Below are 24,179 nucleotides of genomic sequence, written 5' to 3'. Positions count from 1 at the left end.
GTGTCTGGCTTCTCTAAGTTGCATATCATTTTCGTGTTCAGCTGCAGATAAAGTCAGGTATACTGAACCAGTCTGAAGATGACAGCAGCATAGGTTATTGTGGATAGGCTCAGAAGTAAAGACACAGTTTCTAGGAAGCTGAAAGTGAAAGAAATTTTTTTTCTTTTTCTTTTTTTTTTTTTTTTTAATTGGTGCTGTTTGGTAACCTTAGCTGAGCAGGAGTCACTGGGAGCACATGGTTTTGCACTGTTTTGCTGCGTAACTGTCTGCATCGTCAATAGGAGAGCGGTGACAAGGTCTTGGTAGGTCTTTAAGCATGTCTTCTTGCTGATCAGCATTGGTTTCAGCTGGCATTGGTTCAACTTGGAACAGGGAGGAAAGTTGTACAACCCAGAACTGATGTTGTAGAGAGATCATGAAATTGAGGCTTGCTGGCTGAGACACATTTTGAATAACCTGAATCAGGAGGTATGATGCAATAGGTAGGGGACTTCAAGGAGGAGGAATTGTCAGCTGCCACTGTGTTCTAACCTGGACCAAAGGAAAACATCAGAATGATATTACTGGGCCATTAACTACTCCTTTATCACATTAATGTGTTGGCAGTTGTTGTACCGCAACAAATAGGCCAATGAAAAGTATACAGATTGGGAGAAGGAGGGGTATGGGAGAGGGGCAGCAGAGGTAGAAAGATGGATAATTTTCAGTCTTTTCCTTCTCTCTTCTAAAGAAAGGATATGGCCAATGTTTTAGAAACAAATTTTTGCTCTGGTATCAAACACTTCTTAGGGACTTTTTCTCTCCCCCCCACCTTCCCTTATAACACGTACATACACAGACACCACTTGGGTGTCCCATCTTCAATTTTGGTAGAATAGTAGAAATATAAACTAACTGGTAGAAATATAAACTAACTCTTAGTTTATATTTTTCAACTCTGTCTCCAAATATAAGAGACTAGAGGCAAGCTTGTTTTTTTGTTTAAAAGGAAGCCTGTATCCAGCTTTCATCTGGTATCTAACACTGAGCTTTTTTGACCTCAGTACTGTATTTACTTCTAGTACATAAAGGCATTGCTTCATAAAGGGTTAATGACCCTTCAAATGAGAATACTGTGAAATAATCTTTGGTCTACCATAAGATCTTGGGTGATGGGAGTTAATAAGCCAGTTTTTCTTTCTGTTCTATGTTATTTTTCAGGTATGCTGTAAAACTAAGTTAGCAGACCTTCTGCACCTGTGTACTTTCTAAAGAGTCATAATTAATGAATCATATGGTTTATTCATATCATATTTAAAAGAAAACTTTTAGTCTGTCTTCCAGTGTTGATGTTGTAAGAAATCTCAATGGATCTTAAAAAAAGTGTCAGATTTTCTGCATGCAAGGCCACGCAGTACTTTTCAGCCTGACTGAACTGAACCAAGACAGACCAGGTGTTCAGAGAGCCTTTCATTACACAAATTGAATGCTACAGCCTCAGAAGGCCTGCTTAAATGTCCATCCTTTATGTGCTTAACTGAGACAGACCTCTCAACCTTTGGATACTCCCCCCCCATCCTTTCTTATAATCTGTATAGTATCCACCACCATAAATATTTTCTTTCTCTTCATTAAAATGTTCTTCAAATACATGAAGTCCACACTGCATAGTGGTAACCTGTAATAATAGCTAGGCTAAATATACTCCTGTTCAAAAATGGAATTTAATTGGAGCATTTTCTTGGGACTTAGAAGGATGTATTTTGTGCCTTTTAGCAGCCTGAATGTGTCTGAATTTTCCCTGTGTCATCAGTTGCTCAATATACGCATGCAGGCTTCAGGAGGTCAAAAAGCTGACAGTGCTCGTACCATTGTGGCCACTCAGCACAGCAGCATTAGAGTGCTGCTCCCGACAGATCAGATTATTGCATTGATTTGGATTACCAAATCGCTCTAGCTCTAATTTGACACGAATCGCAGCAGTGTGGGGGGATCAGAGGCCTTCAATCACTTTTGTAGGGCTTCTGCTCAGGCTGTGAAATGAAAGGCTGAGGACAGACAGGGCAGGAAAGACTAAACACCTGCAAGGAGTAATGTAATAAAACAAATGGCTTGGATCCGATGTAGTACGCTGTGTTGCATCTGTGTTCGTTGGGGCCCTGAGCACAGTTCCATGTAATCGCTTTCCGGTTCGTGCTGAGCCAGCATTCTTACCAAAAAACCATGTGTCCGTGGGCTGACAACTCTCGAGAAAAGGTACAAAAAAGAAATGACATTCAGGGGAGGAAGGCACTCACAGTTCAGATGAAGTGCGGTGTGCCCAGAGGTGTTGATTAAGACGAATGGGCTCTGGCAGCGGGATGGTTCCTGGAACCTCCATCATTTCGCCGCTGCGGCGAGCAAGCAGCACGTCATCTCAATTGACTGCTGATGCATTCTCTCCTCGCAAAGTCACTTTCATTTGATGCTGCTGGAGGCTGTGGCTGCTGTTGTTTTAAATAATTATTTATTTTGATTGCAGATGAGCCTTGTGGCCCGGACTGAGGTCAACCAGAAGCATGTTTATGCTATTCTAAGAGAAGCGTTGGTACAGAGGGATTCTGGATTCCTAGCTAAACTGCAGACTCCCTCTGTGACATTATGGGAGTTGCTCTCTTCTTCTTTTTCTCATTTCTGCAATATCTGCAATAAGCCTAGAACACCTACTTTTTACCACCCCTCCCATCATCTCCAGGGGCTGCAGTCTTCCTTGTGTCTGCTGGCACATGCAGTCTCTCCAAACTCCTTCATAATAACCTGTTAGCTTCAATACTCAAAATAATAGACTTTCTAATCAGAATCATTCTGATGGCACCAGGATAGACAAAGCTCCTAGAGCAGCTGTGCTGGGAGACCTGAGGAGCTAGCAACCATTGGCAGTGGAGTGAGGAGAGTAGACAAACAGCTTGAATTGACAGTGTTCACCTCCTGCACAGCTGTAGCCAGAATGGTGTATGTGGCCCTAACCCTAGGAGACTGTCTCTGCTTTGAAAAGTGAACAGTCAAGGTTAGCAGAGATGAGAAAAAATGTGTCTTCAGAAAGATGTAGTTGTGTGGAAAGAAGTGATTCATTGTACGGGAAAGGAAATCAAAGTGAGTTTATCTTTCTCCTGTGCGAGAGAGCAAAGGCTGGGCTTCACTCACTCCCATTTGCCTTTGCTCTGTATGTCATAGGAATTAAGCTCCTATTCTAATGACAAAGGATTTACCCAGTAACCCTCTTTGCACTGTTTGCTACGTGTCTGAGCCCTCTCGTTCACACAGTTGCAGAGTACAACTTTTTTACTTTACTGTGCACTTTTCAGTTTTCTGGGACAGTCGTCATCCCTGTGCACATACCCGGTTGTTGCTGGGAGACATATAGCTTGTCCTGAAGCTTTAGAAGATGCTGAAAGCAAAATGCACTGGCAGGTCCAAGGGGAAACTTTTGCAAATTAAACCATCTTAGTCTATATCCTTTTTTCCATGCTTGAGGAGGAGAGCATCTAATGTATAAGTCAGCCATTTCAACCATTTTGATCTTATTACATTCACTGCACAGGGTGGGTCTGTCTGATCCATCATTAGTATGCTACTCCCTATAATTTATATTTATCTTCTTAGTCTGTGATTAGCTTTATTTTCCAATAAAAAATAAATAGATTCACTGGCTGCTACATTTTGAGATATTTTTCATCAAGATTAGGTAACTCCATGCTTAAATGGTTATTCATTTATTATGTTTACTTTCTAATAGTGCATCTATTAAAGGCAAATACGCAACCATTAGTATGTAAATTTAACTTGGATGTCTGAACAAATGAGGTACAGCCTCAACTGTGATTTATTGTCTAATTACTTTTACTGTAATTGAAGATATATAATGTGTGTATGTATGCATGTGGAGGTACAACAGAGAATAGATGATGGTGTAGCATAAACGTTTTATTGGCATGACTTTGGGAAGGTTGAATTTCTTATGAGTGACTTACGTAGATCATCTTAAACAGACGTCAATAAAGCATTTACAGTGATGCATATCATTTCAGGTTTGTCTGTATACTCTGCAGAATGTTGTGAATCTCTTTTTTTAGTGTTGGATAGCCATGGAAAGAAGGCAAAAATATCTTCTTCGTTGCGGAGATGCCGCACTAAGCTGCACGATTGGATTAGAAATCACTTGATCGTCAAGTCTTCTCTCATCAGGATGTTAAATTTCATATCGTTTGTAGCCAGTGCTGGTATTGAAGCTTTAGGAACCTGAGCCCTCTGGCCCCAGTCAGGCAAAGTACTGAAGCACATGCTGAGCTTTAAACTTGCGAGTAGTCCCATTTAAATCAATGGGATAGTTCCTGTGCTCAGTCAAACATAACCTAAATGCCTAAAAGTTTCAGGTCAGAGACCGCTGTACTTCCTCACTGAGAGTGATCAGCGCCTTGCAAGGCTGAAGCAGAGGAAACTTTCAAAATGGCTATTACAAGCAATAAGAGTTTAATCTGACAAACCACAAACTTCATTTGCAAAACCTGTGATCCAAGCCAGTTTTACTGATCCACACTTGGATAAAGAAAGTCAACAGGCGAGCATCTAGAGAGTAAACAGGACTTGATTTCCCATTCTCAACTAAAGACAATTGGCTGAAAACACAGGAAGAAAAGAAGAAAATTGGGGCTCGGAATGAGGAGAAAGCATGGATGGACAGTCAAATGAGACTGGATACAAGAAAAACAAACTACTGAGTTAAGACAAAGTAAGAGGAAGGTAGAAGAGCAAAGAGCTGTACTTTAGGCATGGGGGCAATATAAAAAATTCTGGGGGCAAACAGAAAGTTTAAACGAGATGAGGGGGAGGTGGGGCAGAAGAGGAGAAAGACACAGAAAAGGAGAGTAGGTTTAAGGCAAAAACCTGTTAAGACTTATTCAAAAGACTTCTTTTAAATCAATCAGAAAGTCTTCCCAGACTTTGTACTGTACACGTCTACTCTTGATCTCCTTTTGAAAAATCAAGAAGTATGAGTGACCACAAAAATGATGACCACAAGCCATCAAAGCATTTCTGTACTTTAAAGTATTATCAGCCTCGGTGTGGGAGGTGGTGTTGAAAGCAAGGAATGGGTTGTCTGAGAGTAATGATTGAAACAATTATAGCAGCTCTCCAAAACTCAGGCATACCTCAAAAACGAGTGATGAAAACTGGTATACCCAATGCTATTCTATCCTAATTTAATTCTGTGGACTTTTAAGTCCAGGTCTAAAAAATAAGCACCTTACATACCAGTGAACTGCAAATGAGTAATATAGTGGCTTTTCCATCATATGATATAGTAAACAAATGATCAGACACACATGCAATTCCACTGGAGCACAACTGGACCTGTGTGCTCAGCCTTTCAAGGTAATGAATTTTCCAACACATTCAGTGCTTTCTTTCTCTGGCTATTCTTAGCTTTTTATTTCCCCAAGTAAAACCTGAGTGAGGATAGTTACCACAGCTATTGGTTCTATAGCCTGTTTGTCTCTTGTTTAAAAGGGACACTGTCGGTAATGCAGATATGGGAGGGTGTTGAAGAGTCTTGCCTGTATTAGTTCAAAGTGCTGGGAACAGCAATATGGGAATCAAAGGAGTACCTTGTCTTATCTTCCCACAACATCTTTACCTTGGCTTTCATTCATCTTCATAGCCTTAGGATCTAAGGCTAATTCAGGTTGGAAGGGACCTCAGGAGATCTCTAGGCCCACCTCCTCCTCAAAGTAGGGTCAGCTCTGAGGTCAGGCCAGGTTGCTCAAGACATTATCCAGTTGGATCTTGGGCTACCTATTCCACTGCTTGACTGTCCTCATGGTGAAAAAGTTTTTTCTTCTATCCATTCTGAAGTTCTCTTGTTTTGACTTACATCCATTACTTCTCACCCTCCCACCATGCATGGGAGCGAAAAGCCTGGGTCTATATTGTTGATGACCTCCTTATACGTACTTGCAGGTTGCTGTTAGGTTCCTCTGAAGCTGTCTGCTCTCCACACTGAACAAACCCAGCTCCCTCAGTCTTTTCTCACAGGCAAATGTTTCAGCCCCCTGATCTTCTTGGTGGCCCATTGCTGAAATTGCTCCAGTTTGTCAATGTCTTTCCCATATTGGGGGCGGCAAAACTGAATGCAGTACTCTAGATGTGGTCTAACAAGCACTGGGTAAAGAGGGATAGTCTCTCCACTCAATCTGCTGGCTGTGCTCCTGTTGATACAGCCCAAGATGCTCTTGGCCGCCTTTGCTGCCAGGGCACACTCGTGCTGGTCAATGTCCACCGGGACCCCCCAGGTCCTTTTCAGCAGAGCTGAGTTCTTCTCTTTGCATGTTTTCTTGTTAACCCTTCTGTAGCTTATCAAGATGTTCACTGTCAGGGCTCGTCGTGGCCTCTTCTCACCTAGCAGCTCTTGGTCCTTCTGCAGAAACTAGTGCCTGCATCAAACTGGACAGTGATTTCAACATTTTTACCCACTTATTAAATGTCCTTGTGAGCATTTTGGGTTTTCTCTGATACTGCTGCTCACACCGGAGGAGCTCTCTGTGATAGCCACTTTCCTTTTCTCTTTCAAACCTTTCCTTTGCAAACTCCCCATTTCTTGCAATACCTGCCAAAACAGCTGGCTGCAGATGGCTGAGGTGGTGAAGAGCTGAGACCTGTCTGTCATTTTTGAGTTTCATTTCACAGTTCCAGTGGACTATACCTCCAGCCTTCATATGCTTATTGTCATTTCTCATACAGTTAGCACCTCAGTTTTTAGGGGCAGGAACCATCACTGGACTGCACATTTTGATTCTGGATTTGTGAAACACTTAGTGTGCTGGAACCCAGGCCCATGACTAAGGCTGCACTGTGACGATACTACTGAAACTCGTGGTAAAAATAATCACTGACGGGGGACGTGGTTCCCAGAAGTCCAGCTGCTACCCTTTGAGCTAACACTGATGATGCAGGTTTTCACGCACACCCTGTTTTCATCCCTCCACCCACCCACTGCAATCTAGTCTTACTGATAGCCTCCCAGTGAACCTGGACAAATCAGCAATAGTTTAATTCCTTTCTGGTTTTACTTGGGAAAGTGTCAATAGTCCTTTATGTAGATTAGCTAGTGTTATTTATCTCACGTAATATCTCTATCTGTTGTCTGCTGGAGCACCGAAGGGCGAAGCAAATCCATGTCATCCAGCTAGGAGCCACCTTGATAATAGTCAGATGTACAAAGAAGCCTATGGTATTCATTAGCAAAAGCATAGATCTTTTCCTCTCCTTCACATATGTTCCTTGAAAATACTTTAAGTAATTTTACGTTGTTTTCACAGTCTTCACAGAGTGAAAACTCTCATGTTCACCTCCGTTAAGTTGTCACAGGCCAATAGCAGGTTTGGTCTTGCTGGAGATGACTTCAGGCAAAATAGCTGGTTTGAGCCATTCTTTCTGGATGTTACGAGTTTTCTGCTTTGTACACAACTGCCCCAGTTGGAATTTGTTTAGAGTGGGTGGAGTGTGTGTTTATATATATGTAAAAAGAGCAAAATATTTCATCCTTACTTTCAGTTTTCTATGCTAACACACAGTTAAATCACCAGTAGAGTTTTTATGACATGGCAAGTAGTTCTGAAACCTGGGTGTAATTATGTGTTTCCTCAAATTTTCAGCTATGTGGGAGGTCCAGGGCTTTACTAAAAAACCTAGAGAGTGCCACAGGGGTATTTGGAAGCTTGCAGTGTGCAATACCAGTGTGTCCACCTGGAAGATGTCCTCTCTTTTGACTGCAGGTCCAGTCAGAGACAGCAGTTAAAACTTCCCTCTGTTTGAAGGATTTTGGTGGTTTTGTGACTGCTCTGTACCACTTGTTCTCAGAGTATCAGGATGAGGAGCATAATTTTTGTTCTTTCCCATGTACTGTTCTGTTCTGCTGTTCCAGTTATACTGCAGCAGCTACTTATGTGGCTAGACTGTGAGGCGGATCAGGGACCCTTTTTCCTCTGCGGTTTCTTAAAGCCATATTAGTTCCCTGATCCACTTCTCAGTGTTGCCCCACGCCCTCAGCACAACTGAGACAGCACTTTTCTTTTTGGAGGCAGGATAAAACCAGAAGTGATTGGGGAAAAAGGCTCTAAGGTGGCTTTGCCACTGGATAGTGTGCCACAGCACTGTGGCCTCCATGCATAAGCAGCACAAGGGAAAGGTCATGGATCAGTGAGGGAAGTGAGCAGCCTGGGTGGAAAGAGGAGCCTTTGCTAGCTGGGAGTCTTCTACATTTTCCTTCCATGCGCCTTGGACATCCAAAACCTCAGTCCTGGAGGAAAGAAGGAAGGAGTTCAGAAATAATTGAAAGAAAAGTCAAGGACTAGAGAAGAAAGGAGAGAGTAACTTGGATGAAGACACAGCTGTTCTTGTTGAAAGTTTTTTGTCACTTAGATTCCAATGGTGGCATCCCAAGTGAAACACAGCTGTGCAATGCTCACAAGATCCAAAGGCCACTGAGTCTGTAGATGTGTCCCCGTGGATTTCAAATTGGGATCTCCATGTCTTCCCAAATAGGTGTTTGCTATTGTCCTCCGTGCAATTAATGCAAAAATACTTTCACATAAAAAAAGGAATGTCACCCGTTAAAAAACAAATGAAAGAGTCAAGATCGTATTTTTTTTTTTCCTACTTCTCTGTAGTCTGGAAAGTTGGAATAACATGGCAGAAACCCAGCCTCTCACAAGCCTTCAAGAGTCATAACATTCACGGTGTATCTCATGAAAGGCTTTGGCACAACCAAAAGAAAAAAAAATAGTGCCTTAAGAATGTCCATCTCAGGTGTTGCTGAATTTAGAGCATGTTGTTAGTTTAGAGGATGATGGGTAAATAAGTTGAGAATGTGGTATACCCAGCAGGTGTGTCATCAATACAAGTGAAGAGGATTCCCAGCAACTGGGAACAAACCACCAGGGACTTCCTTCCAATTTGTTTTTAAACAAAAAAGAGCAACTATAACCTTGACTGAATTTTGAGCTCACCCCAACATGATAAAATAAAAAATGAATTACCAGTTATGAATGCTGCTGCAATGTACAGTTATTGTCAGTACAATAATTTTCGTGCCGATGTCTTTTTTTTTTTTTTTTGGTAGGAAAAAAACAATGAAACCCAGTCAAAGTACACCTGATACTGTTTAAATGATTATTTAGCAAAAAGTGCAATAAGCTTCAAAAAGCATGTGTTACTGTGGTTTGCTCTGATCTCTAAACCTCATATATTTGCAGTTTGACTGGTTGAGGCTCTTTAAAACAAATAGCTCACAAATGAGTAATTTTGCTGCTGAATGTATCAACCGATCTTTATTGCATCCCAAATGATGAAGTATAATGGTTATACAAAGTGCTTAAGCCATGGAGCAATTTCCAGCGGTGATATATGTGCTGAAACCCACATTAAATTAATATTAGGTGAAGGAGTAAACGTGGAAATCTAAAATAACAATAGATTTCATATTGGTTATGTGAAGCTATGAGAACCAGCTGCTGGTGATTTCGACAGGAATCCACGCATGTTTTCAGAGCTTTCAATCTTACTGTCTACAAAAGTATGTAGCTAGTAAGGAGGGTAAACCTTACACTTTTGCCAGTTATTTTTGCGATGTTGGTTTAATTACAGTGTGATGAATAGAATTCTTGCTAGGAGGATGGCACAATAACTATCTTGACTTCAGCCTTTAACCCTGACCTGAGAAGTGACTCGATTTCCTGACTCAATAATTCTGTTTTCCATGCTGTTTACAGTTGTAGTTGTCTTGTACCTCCTGCCTCAGCATGTCTTCTCCAACACTATCATAGGGCGGAAGGTTCTTCAGGACGGGGCTATCATTTTGTGCTCCATCTGCCTAATGGGACCATGGTTTCTGACTGGCAGTCCTTGGTATTTGTCACAGTCTGAATATTTGCATGCCTACAGCAGGCTTAAATACATCTTTGTGAGCGTACATTATGTGTTTGATGTAAGAATAAGCTCCTGTTTAAAATGTCTTCAGAGGTACAGGTATGTATTGGTATGCATACACAACCAGAGAAACATAAAGGGGGTGGGGGATTGGAGGGAGACATCTTGAAACCAGTAGGAAATACGCTTTAATTCTTTTTACCAGTTTTGGACAAAAAGATTGGTTTTGTCATAGATGAGTTTACTTGATAGCTGTCTTAACATTTGTACCAATGTTTTACATGCAAAAGATACGTCTTGCAAAGAGCTTTTGGTAAAGTGTCTCTAAAATCATGCCTAAACCCTTACAGTCATCATCTGCATCGTGATTAGCCGTTGCAGCTCAGCCGTAGAGTGTCCCTAGGAAATGAGGGCTGGGGAGAACAGTCTGGGTGCATGTGTGCTTCTGTGTGAACAGGAACACCTTTTTAAGTATGTGGTGTTAATAAAAAAACCCTGATTTTCAGCCACCACTTCCCTCATCAGAATTTGAATTAGGCTACAGAGAATAGCCAAACAACAGAAGGCACAGTTGGGGAAGAACTCTATTATTCTTATCATACCCATCCTCAATTTCCTTCATCTTGCTGGTGTGAGAGACAGGTGGACCATAGTACTGACAGGCTAAACCAAAATGTGACAAGTAAGTAATGCTTTGGGGTGCATATGCTGCAGAGGGTTTGTTTTTGCAATTTTCTAAAAACTAATAATGGGAAGAAATCACCTCTTTTGAGGGTTGTTTGCATCATTCTGCTCCTGCACACGTGTTAAATCCAGTTTGCATAATTATTCCCACATGTAACCTGTTCTCCTAAATCAGCAATAGCGAACCCAATTTCTGTTTCTTGTAAAATAAGGAAAGGCATTAAAGAAATACTTGTTCTGCACAAGGATTCTGCTTGCAGAGATTTAAATGTCTTTACATTTTGTCATTGCATACTTAAATGCTTAGTGTACTTTTTTAAATGCTTAATGTACTTTTTGTGCTTTTTCTGCTTGGTCTGTTCTCAGCTTATGGCTTCTCTGTAGTTTTCTGTTTCTAAGTGTTGTTACTCTTTAACAAGAGTATAGCTTTAGGAATACTGAGGGTCTGCCCGAAAGGAAAAATTAAAGGCTTTTCTCCCTCTTCTGAGTATTGGACAAGGAAGTAGAGCCTTTAATTTCCGTTTCTGTCTAGCTTACCCACTGTTCTTTAAAGTTAGATACTGGCTTTAGCTTGCTACACTACCCTGGTGTTTTATTATTGGTTTTGCACTTTGGAGGTTGTGATTTGTATGAATTTAGTACTTTAAGGGTGGAAAAAATTAAGTTGGCTACTCTGGAAACTAAAGTACTTGATTTCGCCAAGAGTCATTGCAACTTGGGCAGTTTCCCCAAGTGAAGAAGGAAACCCAGCTATTTTAGTGGCACTGGAAATCATGAAGAATATTTCAAAACTACCAGTAATCTGCTTAGGTAAATTTCTGTACATGGCAGTTAGGATGTTTTAATTTCCCAGGGAGCATAGATTTTTATGATGCAGTATCTACAGTAGCATCTCCCAGATGATACAGATTAGCTCATAAATCCGAGAAGTGCAAAAAGATGAGGACATTCCTTTGTAGTGTAGCAATGTCCAGGGCATTATGTGAAGTTGTACCTGGCCAAGAAATAAGAAGCATCATTGCCATCATCTTGGAAATCTCTCTGCTTTTTAGGAGGGAGAGAGGAAAAAAAAATACAGCCTGTTAAGTGGGAAGAAGGACTTTTTCAGATGTCGCATATGCCTGTAAGATTTGTGATGTCAGTTTATTTTGGTGTAAGTCATATTCAGGTGTTCTGGAGATTCTGCTGTTTAAACGATAACTCTCTGGAATGGTGGATTTAATGAACAGAAAAGGAAATATAATCAACAGTGCTTTATATGAGATTTTTCGTCTAAGCTGAAATGAAATGTTGCGTGCAATTTGTTTCCATTGTTATGCTATGTATTTGGAAGAAATACATCTTCATATTGCTGCAGTCTCTTTCCAAATACTTGCATTCTTTATTTAAATATAAATCTTTTATATGAATTGTTGATGTGTGCAGAATTTTACCCCACAGGGCTATTTATCTTGGCATTATTACTCATCATAATGAGAAAACACATACAAACCACGCCATCAGAAAGGAGGAAACCTGACTTGTGAGCATGACAAACACTGAATGCCTGCAGCAACCAATGCCTTCTGCAGGAGTTCTGGGTGCTCAGCACTGCTGAAGAAGAAATTCTTAGTATCTGCTGAGAAGTTGGGTTTATGCTGACTTGTACCAGTTTATAGCCTGTTGCTTGCTTGCTTGCAGGCATGATAGATAGTCTTTAGAAAAGTGCAGGATTGGTACATACAGTCTTTATTCATTGACGGGTTGTTTTCTGAGGTCTGCGTCTTCTCTGCCCTTTTTACCCCTGCTTGAAAGAACCCGATAGAGTGATTCTGCCTGTGGAGTGGGAGATTTGGGTAGGAAGGACATACAGAATATGGACAGCCTCTGCAAAAGGCAGTCTTAAGTGTTGATTATTAGTTTTGATGTGAGAATCCACTATACCATTTTGGTGATTCCAAATGACTGGATTCCTTCCCCAGGACACAAGCTTGCTTGTTTTCTATAGGCAACACCACAACATGATAAATGGATTGTCCCCTCTGTTCCCCTTTCTGTCACAACAGTTCTCTGGTAGCAACTGCTCAAATGGAAAAGTGATACCAGAAAAAGCATTTCTTGGCTTTTAGTTGTTTTGCAGTGATACCTGTGTGTTTGATGTGGGAGAAGATTAGCGCCATGAAACCAGCTAGTTCAGTAGACAATCAACTGAGAGGCAGGGGAAGAAGCATGAAGAGAATACATATTTTTCTACAGTAGACCTAGGACTGCTATAGGAACATGTCAAGCTAATCTCTTCTTTACCCTGGTGCTCTCAAAAGGGTGTTGTAAGAAGCTGAGATGTGGGAGTGAGTAGTAGAGAGACATCCCTTTTGGTGGTTCTCCATGTGAGTCCTATCTGTTCTACAGGAACGAGAAATTACTTTTGACTAGTCAAGCACAGAGCAGAGAGTCCATCACTGGTATTTGGGAATCATTTATATTTATCTTTTGGTGTTTTTTATAATCAGATCACAAGTGGCAAGGCATATCCAAATGCCCAAGTGCATGGGTATCTGGAAATATGTCTCTGCTGTGTACACTGCAACAACCCTGCTTTTAATAGGATTGGGTCAATCCTCTCAATTTTTTATGTCTTTCCTGAACTTTTAAAATTCCTTACTAATCACATAAAAATAACCTTTTCGGTGGCAATAGAAGTGATCCTTCTGTGTCTGGAAAGCATCTCAAAAGCCATGTGTTGTTTCTCAGTTTTTTCACCACAGGTCAGTTTAAAATACATATTTGCACTCAGAGAAGTGTATTGTGGCTTTATACTTGGAGCATGGTCCATGACAAATTTAAGTGAGCTTGATTTTGAAGTGAAATGCTTGCAGTTTAAAATAAAGTTGTGCGTAAGAACACAGCGTCCCTTTCTGGAGGGACTGCAGAGGCTTAATAACTAGCATTACTTTAGGATGAGCATGTTTAATGGCAAGCTTTCTCCTCACTCATTCTGCCACAGCACCAGTCCTTTTGTGCATTCTTCTGAATGCTTGGAAAAGGTGGAGCAGCTTCTCTAAGTTGTTTAATCTTTTCATTGGCTGTTACCCATCTTAATTTTTCAGTATCATATTAGGTATTGACTTTCCTTTGTCAGGCAGGCTCCTCTATAATAAGCTGTAACTTTTAGTGTGCAAGAAAGGTCTTGTTTGTTCTTGTGCAGGTGTGTGTGCATTTGTGATGAGTCTTTGGGGTTTTTTTCTACTCAAAGGTGCTTCACTAGCGTTGGAAAAGGTGACTAAATGAGATGATATGAAGAGCTACCCAGTGACCACTTAGGCAGAATATAAGCAATGAAATTCTTGGTTTGCACCTGCAGGGAACCTGTAATACGGCTCAAGAGAGAAAGTCTTGTCTTCAACAGGACCCCATAGGGCTTATCTTAGGTGGGAAAGGGGCAGAGCTCGGATGGTGGTGTGCATCACACAGCAGAGAGGGATCTGGTCCACAGATTTGGACAGGCGTAAAGCTGAAGCTTCTGCCAAGGGGCGGCAGCTGCTTCATTCCACTTTGAAGGCTGAGACTTACCTAGAAGGACAGTCTGTGCCTCATGGCACCTCCCTGCTCAACCTGGATTTAGAATGGCTGTTTCACCTTTGAGAACAGTTTAATTTACCGTGTTGATAACGTTGGTTTCTTTCTTGTACTTTCTGCAAGGTCCTTCCTGTTTTTCCACAATTCCTTGATTGTTTTTCCCCAGGCACGAGGGAGGTAAAGGCAAAGAGAGTGCTTTGCCAAGATGAGGAACAGCAGTGACTTGTAACCCGGTGCTGTTTTAATTGTGCAGGCTCCCGCTGACAAACAAGCTGGTCTTTCTGCCAAACATATGATTTTCTTCAAAGTATTGATCTCTAGAGGGGAGTCTGACATCTCTCCCCCTTTTTCACCCCCATGAAGGGCTGTGCATTAGTTGGAGTGGAAACTGGGATATTATTTGATTGATTTGACCTGCAGGTCTGTGTTGGCAAGTCCAGTCAGCTACATTATCTGTAAGCAAATGTTCCTTGTGGCTGGTGGTAGCTCATCTCAGCGAAAGAGCAGGGTTGGAACCAGGGCTCCTACACACAACTTAGAAATCAAACATTTCTGTCAACAATGGCAAATTAAAACCTTTAGGAGTGGAAAGGAACCAGGCCGGTTAGAAAGTAAAAAGGGAGGAAAAGGATGATGGCTGTGGGAATGTTTGGGCAATCCTTTCCCCAGCCCTGGAGTCCCCAGAAGACTTGATTGCACAGTACTGCTGCCATGCCTAAGAGGAGTTGTATCTAAGGTGACGTACATCCAGTTCTCTTCAGTAGCTTAACGTCTTTATGCTGTCCTTCATGTTTGCTTTAAGATGAGAAATCGCTAAACTAGAAAAAGAAAGGACATTTGGTTTGGTAATATTGTCATTACCAGAATGCCATGAAAGAAGTAATTTCCTTAAAGAGAAAAGAGCTGTTATGATATACCTAACCGTCCAGCTCAAGTATGCTGTCTCCCATGATGACAAACAGCAAGTGCTTGGAGAACAACAGAGCGAGTGTGAAACCGCTGTGATCCTTCTCTACTTTTACTGATCCTGCTTAAAGCCACAAGAGACCTGCTGAACCAAAAATGCAGTTGGATCACTCTATTTAATATTGAACAGAGGATCTGTCCACTATGAATTTGTTTAGTCCCTTTTGGTTCCATGTAACAGGTCCTTAGTTATGGTATGCACAGTGTGGAAAAAATGCACCCTTTAGTTCATTTGAAACCCGATGACTCCCTTGCTCTCTATCCTCTTTTCCCCTTGCCTTTGTGAGAAATAGTGGAGGGCTTTTCCCTTTCCACATTGAATGAATTAGTGATTTGAAGCCATTTGGGACACTCAAAGGCACTCACATGATATTCAAACCAAGAACAGAGCATCCTCACCCATGCACAAAAAAAAACTCTTCTACTCAAAGTGGTCCATGTACAAGCAGAGTGCCTGAAATCCAGGGAGAACACGATGTTCCCATGGACACATGGTGTTCCCCATACCTGTATGTGAGCTTGCAGAGCTCAAGAGCTCTGCTGGGGGTAGCAGACTGCCGTCCAAAAAGGGCTGATCATACTTGTGTGTTCATTCCCTGAGAAGCTCAGAGTACCACTGGAGGCTAAAAACCCTCCGCTGTTCCCTGCAGGAGGATAGAGCAGTGCATCAATCCCAAACTGGTCCATTTGCTTTGGTTTTAGGAGCTTAATCCCAGAATTTATCTGTATATCTGCTTATCAGACTTTATAGAAGTTCTCTGTTGAAATTTCTCCATTTCCTCCTTTGGATATGTGTGTGTGTGTTTACACATAAATGTGTATGTGTGTGTATACATGTATGAATATATAGAATTTACTATCTATAACCAAGAAAAAAATTGATTTGGTGAAGGGAAGGGTAGAAAACTTATCATAATGGAACACTGTGACTGCGAATCTTAAGCCATGACAGCCAAGAAATTCAAAATTACGTTTCCTGCAGCAACCGTAATTTGTCTGCGCTGATCATAAATACAAAAGTGTAAATCTAGGAGCGTACACACTAATACAGGAAACTTCATTATGTGCAAGGGAGCTAAGTTACAGTTGTAAATTTACAAATTTGAATTTCATGCCTGTTACGTGTTTAAATTTCCTATGATAACGCTGAATTAATGTAGTTTCACCATGGAATATATTAAGAAAGGCTTAGCTGTTACGGGACTGTAGCTTTCACTTCAATGAGAATATGAGGTTGTATTAAAACTGTATAGTTTATGTACATATTTCTCCAAAGCATAGGCAATGCAGGGCTGTTAAAGCTTGACAACCACGATGCTGCTGAGTCTCGTCTTTCTCTGACTTAGGCTGGGGATGGCAGTAAAGCACGGCTGGCTTTTTAATAGCTTGGCTGCTGTGGAGTTGCTAACCCAGTTTTTGATACATGTCATCATTAACCTTGTGTTTGTGTCACTGCTGTCAAAATACAAGTACGGCTTTTTCCTCTGCCGTGTTTGCTGCTCGTTCGTTGTGTCCCCACACCTGCAGCTGGCAGGAGGGAGGGAACGGAGTGAACGGCCACAGCACAAAACTTCTCCTGTCCCTTCGGCATGTTGCACTCATGGTTACTGCACCTAGGAAAATGTGTTGGGTTTTTTTTTTTTTTTTTTCCGAATGCCAAATATTTGTGGAAAGTGCTGTGGTTCATCCTGCTTTTTGGGACTCTGGGTAAAGATACTCTGTGGCCTTCTGCAGGCTTACTCGCTGGCACGGGCTGTGAGTTACCCCCGCTGCTTTTCCTCCAGAGGTGTGGGGGCTTCTGCCATGCGTTGTATTTTCTGTCACGTGCAGCTGTGAGGTATCTGGATGCAGGCTAGCTGATGATCCTTTGCCATGTGCGAATGAACAGAGACTCTTATGGTGACCACTGCCAAGGCGTCCAAAGTAATGCCCTGGTATGGCAATGTACGCAGAGCCCAAGTATTTGTTATTTTATGCTGACAGATGAGTTCTGGTGGACCCTGTTGCTGCTTAACAGCTTTCCCCCAATGCCGCAAGCCGCTGCAATACTTCATCCAGCATTTATTAGCATAAACCACTGCGAGAGGCAATTTTCAGCTGGCTACAGCAGGCTGTGAACTGCAGTGGTGGAGGAATAGGCCCATGTTTGTTTTATCAGCTGCTGCAGGGGCAGTAATTTCGGACAGGAAGTTGTAGCAGGGGGCTGGGAATGAAGGATGCCCTAAACTGTCACAAACCTGTGTAGAAGAGTCACAGCCCTGAGTTTTCAGTGAGGCACTCCGCAGGTACATCTAGGCATGGCCGAGGCAGCCTGGCAGAGCAGGGTACAGCACTGGTGTCCAACTACTCCTTTCTATACTAAAATTAGCATCCTGAGAGAGAAAAGCTTGTGGTTTTAGTAAGTACTTGGCTTATTTATTAACCACAGAGGAAGTGTGACTAATGACTAGTAAATACGTATCATTGAGGATGGATCATCATAAGCTTCCATTTTATTATTAAAAAAGATGATAGCAATTCAGTACTCCTAAATGCTTTCACCACAGGTGATTGAAAAATGCGATGTCATTATTTGCAATATTCCCTACAACGTGGGCTCAGTGGAGTCCTATAGGTAGTGTAATTACTGGGAAAGCACTCGTGTTTTCCGAGGCTGTTGAAAAATGTCAAAGATAGTGCGCTGCAGTATTTGAAATGGAAAGTAAAGAGAACATTTAAAGTAGCACTGTGGTGACAAAGCTCTGATGGGACCAAAGAAGTGGTGCAGAGTTGTCTGTGCATCGTCAGTGCTGTCTGCCAGGCCTGGCCAGTGCCTCGCAGCAGCACTCTGCAGGTGGGATGAGTTCTACCTTTTCCTAAACATCTTTTCAGTTCCCCAAAACCCTAAGGGGGGTGGTCAGGCAGTGGAAGGAGGGATGGAGGGGCTTCCAGGCTTGGGCAGCGCCCTCGGAGTTGGCCATCATACAGGCAGCAGAGCCAGACGTCCTGTTAGCTTCTCCGAGCATTGTGCTGGAGCACACCTAAGTTGGGAAGAGGAACGTAGGTGGAAGTGGTGGCTGGAGGTGACAGAAGAGCAAAAAATGTAGTGGGAAGAACACGTTGCTCTCAAGGGGAGCCTCTAAAACGTCTGTAAGTTCATAAGGAAACAGTCTTTGGGGCTGCCATTTGCATTGAACCTAGAAAGGGATCAAAGTCAATGGACTTTAGAGTGCTCTGTTGCTTAAGGGAAGGAGAGTTTAGAAGGGAGGACAGTGATGGCAACGGGATCTGTTTGACCACATGTATTTGCTGGGGTGCCTGAATATGAACTTAATAAATTCATTTTGACCTGCCAGTTGGAGACTCTTGTTCCTATCCTCTTCACGTTTTAGATGTAGCTAATAAACAATTATGTAGCTCGTGTAGCTCTACGACAAACAGATCAATGCGTTTGAGAAGTAGGTATTTTATCCTTATACTAACTTTAGTGTTGATATAATACTTACTGCACTGATATTGACTGCAGCCAGGTGGTGAAGGGCCAGTATAATATGGGATTATTGCCTTGCCTTTTACCATAAAAGATTTTTCTGCATTATAAGGCTCTGTGAAAAGGTTAGTACGTAATAATAAAAAAAGAAACACTGTTTTAAGCATTTCTCCCTCCTGTCTTTGTAACACACACGAGCATACACGTGTGTGTGTGCACACAAAATTACAATTCTCTATCTAGGCTACTAACACCATGGATTGAGGCAAAAAAGCAGTTTCCTTATAGATTTGATAATCCAGGAGGGCCAGACCCTACAGTTTATTACATCTTTGAGTAGCTTTGCTCACATGGAATTTGATGATGCTGATAACGTAAGTCAGACTGTTCCAGGTACGTTTGCAAGATCTGACCACATTGGGTCCTTGTGTATATCTCCTTTTAAGTGGGGGAAAGAAGAGTGCTGTTTTCATGTGCCTGACATAATCCTGCTTCTTTTGAAATTGATAGCAAATACTCATTCACTATGAATTGTGGGTACTCTGCTCCTTTCAGGGTTTAAGATATTGCTCAGTTACTATGTGAACGTGTAATTACTTTTCTTTAGTGTCCTTGTACCTCTGGGAATGAAAGTAGGCACCTGCCCAAATTGAGTGTTCATGCTTAGGCTCCTGAGCCGTGTCTTCTGGTTGAATAGTTATATGTCCTGAAGCTGGGAGTTCAGTGAGTTGTGAGTTAGTCCCTTCAAGCTTTGAAGTGTGTTCAGTAGGTTGCTGAAACATAGCAGTGGTAAATATAGTGGTAGATGGGGGTGAGATGAGAATATAGAGGTCTGCTACAGGGTTGTAGCTTTATTTACACTAACACACATATCGGTTTGTTGACTGAGGAGTGTGTCCAGCATTTGCAGCTGTGACTTTTGTATAGCAGAGGAAGGGTTTGCATTTAATTCATTAGTGTTTTATCAAAAGCTCTTGTGTGATGGATTTATTGTGCAAGTTCGGGTTTTTTTAATTTGGTGATATGAATTCATTTGACAAGTTTATTCCTTTAACAAGTTGGATAATTATTTGCGATTCACAATTTTATTCACCAGGGGTTATTAATTTACAACTTGCACTTGTATTCCTTATCAGATATTTATTGACTGGTTTACACTGTACAGAACAGGATTTGAGCAAATCAGCATGCTGTAAATTTGCCTTTTTAACAGGTTTATTGCTTTAGCAGGTATTCACTTAGGATTTCACCGCTCCATCATAAAACATTCCCAGGCATGGAATACATTTTTGAGTGAAATAATATACTGTATAGACCAAGGTGTACACATCAACTGTCATATACATATAAACAAAATAAGAAAAGATGTTTTCTCCTGCAGACCCTAACAATCTTGTGAGAAAGTACTTATTTCAACTGCAGTGCATTAACGGCAGGCATAGGTAAGATACTGCATGACCTAGAGGGCGTGAAAGAAGAGCATTACCATTTTGATTTCTTCAAAGGGGGAAACATCTCAGCAAAGGCGAGATGTGAAATCCATTGACTCCAGGGAAGTTTCATCAAAACTGAAAAATTAAAAATTGTCTTGTTTTGTTTCTCTTTCTTTTCCTGTTTCTGCGAGTAAGAAGTTACACTGTTCTGACCACAAGATGAGGTCTTTCTGTCTGCAGCAAAGATGCCCCTTTATGTTAAGGGTCTGTTGTGGTACTTGTGGAGTAAATAATTATGCTAACAGCCGTGCTTTTTTGTTGTTGTAGATGTTTGGATGTCTATAGAAACCACTAGGAAGTGAACTGATCCCTCTTTTTAAACCAAAGTGTATTTCTTGTTGTAACCTTTTAATAAGAAGGCACCTATTGATAAGACTTTCTTAGATATCGGACAGTATAAATAATAAACATATTGTGTTATATAAGAATAATATAAAATACATATACATTTTATACATGAATGTGATAAGATTTTTTGACTCTGTAGAAAAATCTGAAAAATGTGTTAAAAAAATGCAATGCTACCCAGTAAATAATCAGGTTAAAATGATCCTTCCTTTTAAACAGTTCTGGTCGAAAAGTGGATTCAGACTCATAAATGCTGATTTCAGCAAACAAAACAAGTTTTTTCTTCTAAATGAATGAATCAAAGTGGTTATGAGGGGATCTTTAAAAGACATTTCCTAGTATAAAATCTTGCATCTCAGTTGTTTATGAGGTCAGTTTGCAACTTCAAAAAGTATTTCAGAAAGCTTCTAAAATATGTGCTGTGTGCAATACACAAGTTCAAGACAGTTGTAGGTATACCTACCAAGTCCAGCCACTTATAAAGGTATGTTTTTTAATTTTTTTAGCCACTCAGCAGATATCCACCTTTGATCAATGACATCTCCTTTTGGCTGCCTTCAGAGACATACTCTAAGAATGATTTCTATGATTTGGCTCGAACCATTGGTGGAGACCTGATAGAAAAGGTTGTCCTAGTGGATGAATTTACCCATCCAAAGTAAGTAAAACTTTTAAAACATTTTTCTTGTGGTCAGAATATAAATATTTTAATTCCATGTACCAAGAAATTCTTGATTCTTACAGTGTTTGCACATTTCATTTTTTAGCTCCAAAACATTTTTACAACGCTTTCAAGAATAAATATTTTTACTTATAAACTTTATCTTATATTTCAGTTTTGTACTAGTACTGAGCTTCTGGTATTTGAACCACAACCCCAATGTGTTGTGCTCCGTTAATCACAGCAGCAGTGAACAACTGCTTTCCTCAACACATCTGCCAGTGCCTGACACCCCTATTCATAACATGTCTGATATTCTGGTCCTGCTCTTCACTGAGTCACTGAGTGACTGGTGTTTGTTTCCTTGTCTTCCTTTTTTTTTCTAGTCTTGATTCACTAGTAGACCTTTACTATAAATGTCAGGGCTAATAATGATTTGTTGCAGAGTATTATTGTTGGTGTTCAACAGGGAGAAAAAAAATAGACTTTGTTCCTTTCTTTCTGACACTTACACTGTTGAACTATCTTTCAGGCTTCAGAATACCTTCTTATGGATATAGCAGCACTGACGTGACCATTGGGTGCACAGGTTACCTATCCAACTGATACTGTCTGTTGTCTCAAAAACTGACAAGTATCAGCTATTACATACGCACTGTTTTCCAATTTGCTGTTTCCAAATCAAGAAGTAAATATGCTGCTGGTTACACAACTTTCTAAAACTAGTTTTTAAAATAATTTCCTTTCTTTGAGACTTTTTTGTCACTGTAGAAAGGCAGATAGTAACCCTAACTGCAGTGGTTTTTGAAGATGATAGGAAAGTGCTTCCTGTTGTGCTCCAACACCTATAGATTTATAATATTTTTTCTTTCTACATACAGGTATTTCACTCTCTTGTTCTTTTGAATTTGATACGTGTGGCCTAGTTTTCATGGTGGTTCAGTGGATTAATATTTATTTGCGTTTTTTCCTTTTTACCTTTTTTGTGTGGTGTTATATGTGTGAAGAAACAGAAACGCCAATGGAATTTGTGTGAGCATCTGAAAGCTTTGAGTCATTAATTCTTGAGTGATACTGACATGCCAATTATGCAAAAGTATCTTAACCCTATACCCAAAACAGTATGTCCAGAAGAGGAATATAGGCTAGGATAAGACGATGAGTACTATTCGTTGTAAAGAACAAGACGACTGTATCTTACAGAGAAATTCATAAGCAAGTTTGTTGCGGGTATGGGTAACATCTTATTGTCACTTGGTTTGCACCATAGTATCAGTTAGCACAGGTGCATAGACATTGAAGCCTGCTCAAGTGGATCCTGCTGAAAATGTATTTAATTGTCTTCTGTAACGATGGTTCTGATACAGTACAATCAACATTTTTTTAAAAAATTGGGATGTTGGACCCGTTTTTGGAACTGGTCCTTTCCATTCATTCATGCTGAATGTTTATTGTATGTATAGCACCTCTGTGTTCATTGCTACTTTTTGTCTACATTCTTCCTGGTGATACCAAACACTTGATCATCTTCGTTGTTACATCTTCTCTTGGGGGATAATCCTACGTGTAATGTAAGCAGCTCTTCCAAGGCTGAGGGTCTGGAGAAATCTTGTTCCCTGCTCTCTCAAACAGAGGCAATATTATTCTGCGATTACTCTTGCAACTCACTGGAGGAATCCACATAGCCTGGGAGGGCCTCCGCCAACTGCATCAGTCACGGCTCAGCTCATGGGTCATGCTTCTGTTGTTCTTTACTGAGAATATTATCTTCCATATTAATAGAGTGGTGAGGTAGGGACAGGATTCACTATTCTGGATTTCTACTATATGTGTTTTCTCCTTTGCTATGCTTTGACAAATCCTGAACATATACCAGGGGTGACAGTTGTTCACTACAAGATCATTTCTTCCTCCACAAGGAGTACACTTCTGGTTCCCTCTGACTTCTGCAAATAGATGTGAAGGATGACTACTCGCTGAGAATTGTCACACAGATTTAGGACTTTCTTAGTATTGTCCTAAAGCCATTAAACCCTCCCTCAGCAGACATCCAAATAAGTTTTGACACTACAAGGAGGAAACATTTCTCACCTTCATGTCTGAAGAATTTGGGTGGTGACACTAAAGCATTGTTGGTAAGTGATGCTGTAGTCCTCTCAGTTTGTTCAACTGCAAAAACAATAAAAGAAATCTTTTTAAATACCCCATTAAAAACAATAATTCCAGGGAGATTAGCTACCTCATGAAAAAAGAAAATAATTATAGATAACGACTATAACATAATGGTTACTTTGCCCTTTCTTCTTGGAACGGGGTGTGTGCAGATATGTAACTTTCATGGACCGATGACATAAGCCATGTAAGTCGTGTTGTCTGTTCTCTAAAGCCTTTGGAAGACTGACTCTTTGCAAAGAGTGTCCTGCTTAGTCTTAATTACAAGATAATTGTCTTGTTACAGGAACAATACAGTGGCTTCTTTAATTCAATGTTGCAGAAGAGCCCCTGGGTACAAAAGTTAACAGAGGAGATCCTCAGTGTTGCTATGTATCTGTATGTTACAGATCTAGATGCTTATAATCGTTATCTTGAATTTGTAGTGATTCTGGTGTGGAGGATGGGTGAAACGTGTATAGGACAGGGAAGCCTGCAGTGCTGCTCTATTGAATGTTAGTTACAAGCAGCTTAATAAGTTTATGCCTGTAATTAATCACTTCTAGAACTTAAAATTCAGACTTTTTTCATCCTTTTAAAATACCAGTTTTATGAGGAATTAGGACATTTGACAGTCTTATTTTCCTTCTTAACCTACCTTTCTTAGTTATAGGACTATAAAGATTGGAAAACAGAACATGCTGTAAAATAAAACTAATTTAGAACACAGAAAGAGGTCTTTTAATTAAAATCCTTTATAGAGGCTGCTTGTGTGATACTGTGTAGTTACCTTATAGACTTTTCTGTGGTTCAGAAACCTTTCAAGGTTCCACTGGGCTTCGGACTGGTAACAATGCTCCAGTACATTGCAATTACGCTGTGTATTAGCAGTGAAAATGTATTCCTCTAC

The 24,179-nt window shown here is 40.7% G+C and overlaps 1 protein-coding gene across 1 annotated transcript in view; it reads left to right on the top strand.

Moving 5' to 3' along the window:
- Positions 1 to 24,179, top strand: part of FARS2 (phenylalanyl-tRNA synthetase 2, mitochondrial) — a 256,771-nt gene that overhangs the window by 154,728 nt on the left and 77,864 nt on the right. Inside the window, exon 9 of the mRNA XM_082498981.1 lies at positions 20,964 to 21,115. Within this exon, the coding sequence (XP_082355107.1) occupies positions 20,964 to 21,115 (152 nt within the window). The remainder of the gene's footprint in view (positions 1 to 20,963; positions 21,116 to 24,179) is intronic.

Source organism: Vanellus vanellus (assembly GCF_965231255.1).
Source record: "Vanellus vanellus genome assembly, chromosome: 2".
NCBI lineage: Eukaryota > Metazoa > Chordata > Aves > Charadriiformes > Charadriidae > Vanellus > Vanellus vanellus.
Note: the sequence above shows the minus strand (reverse complement) of the source record. Positions and strands in the feature narration are given on the sequence as shown.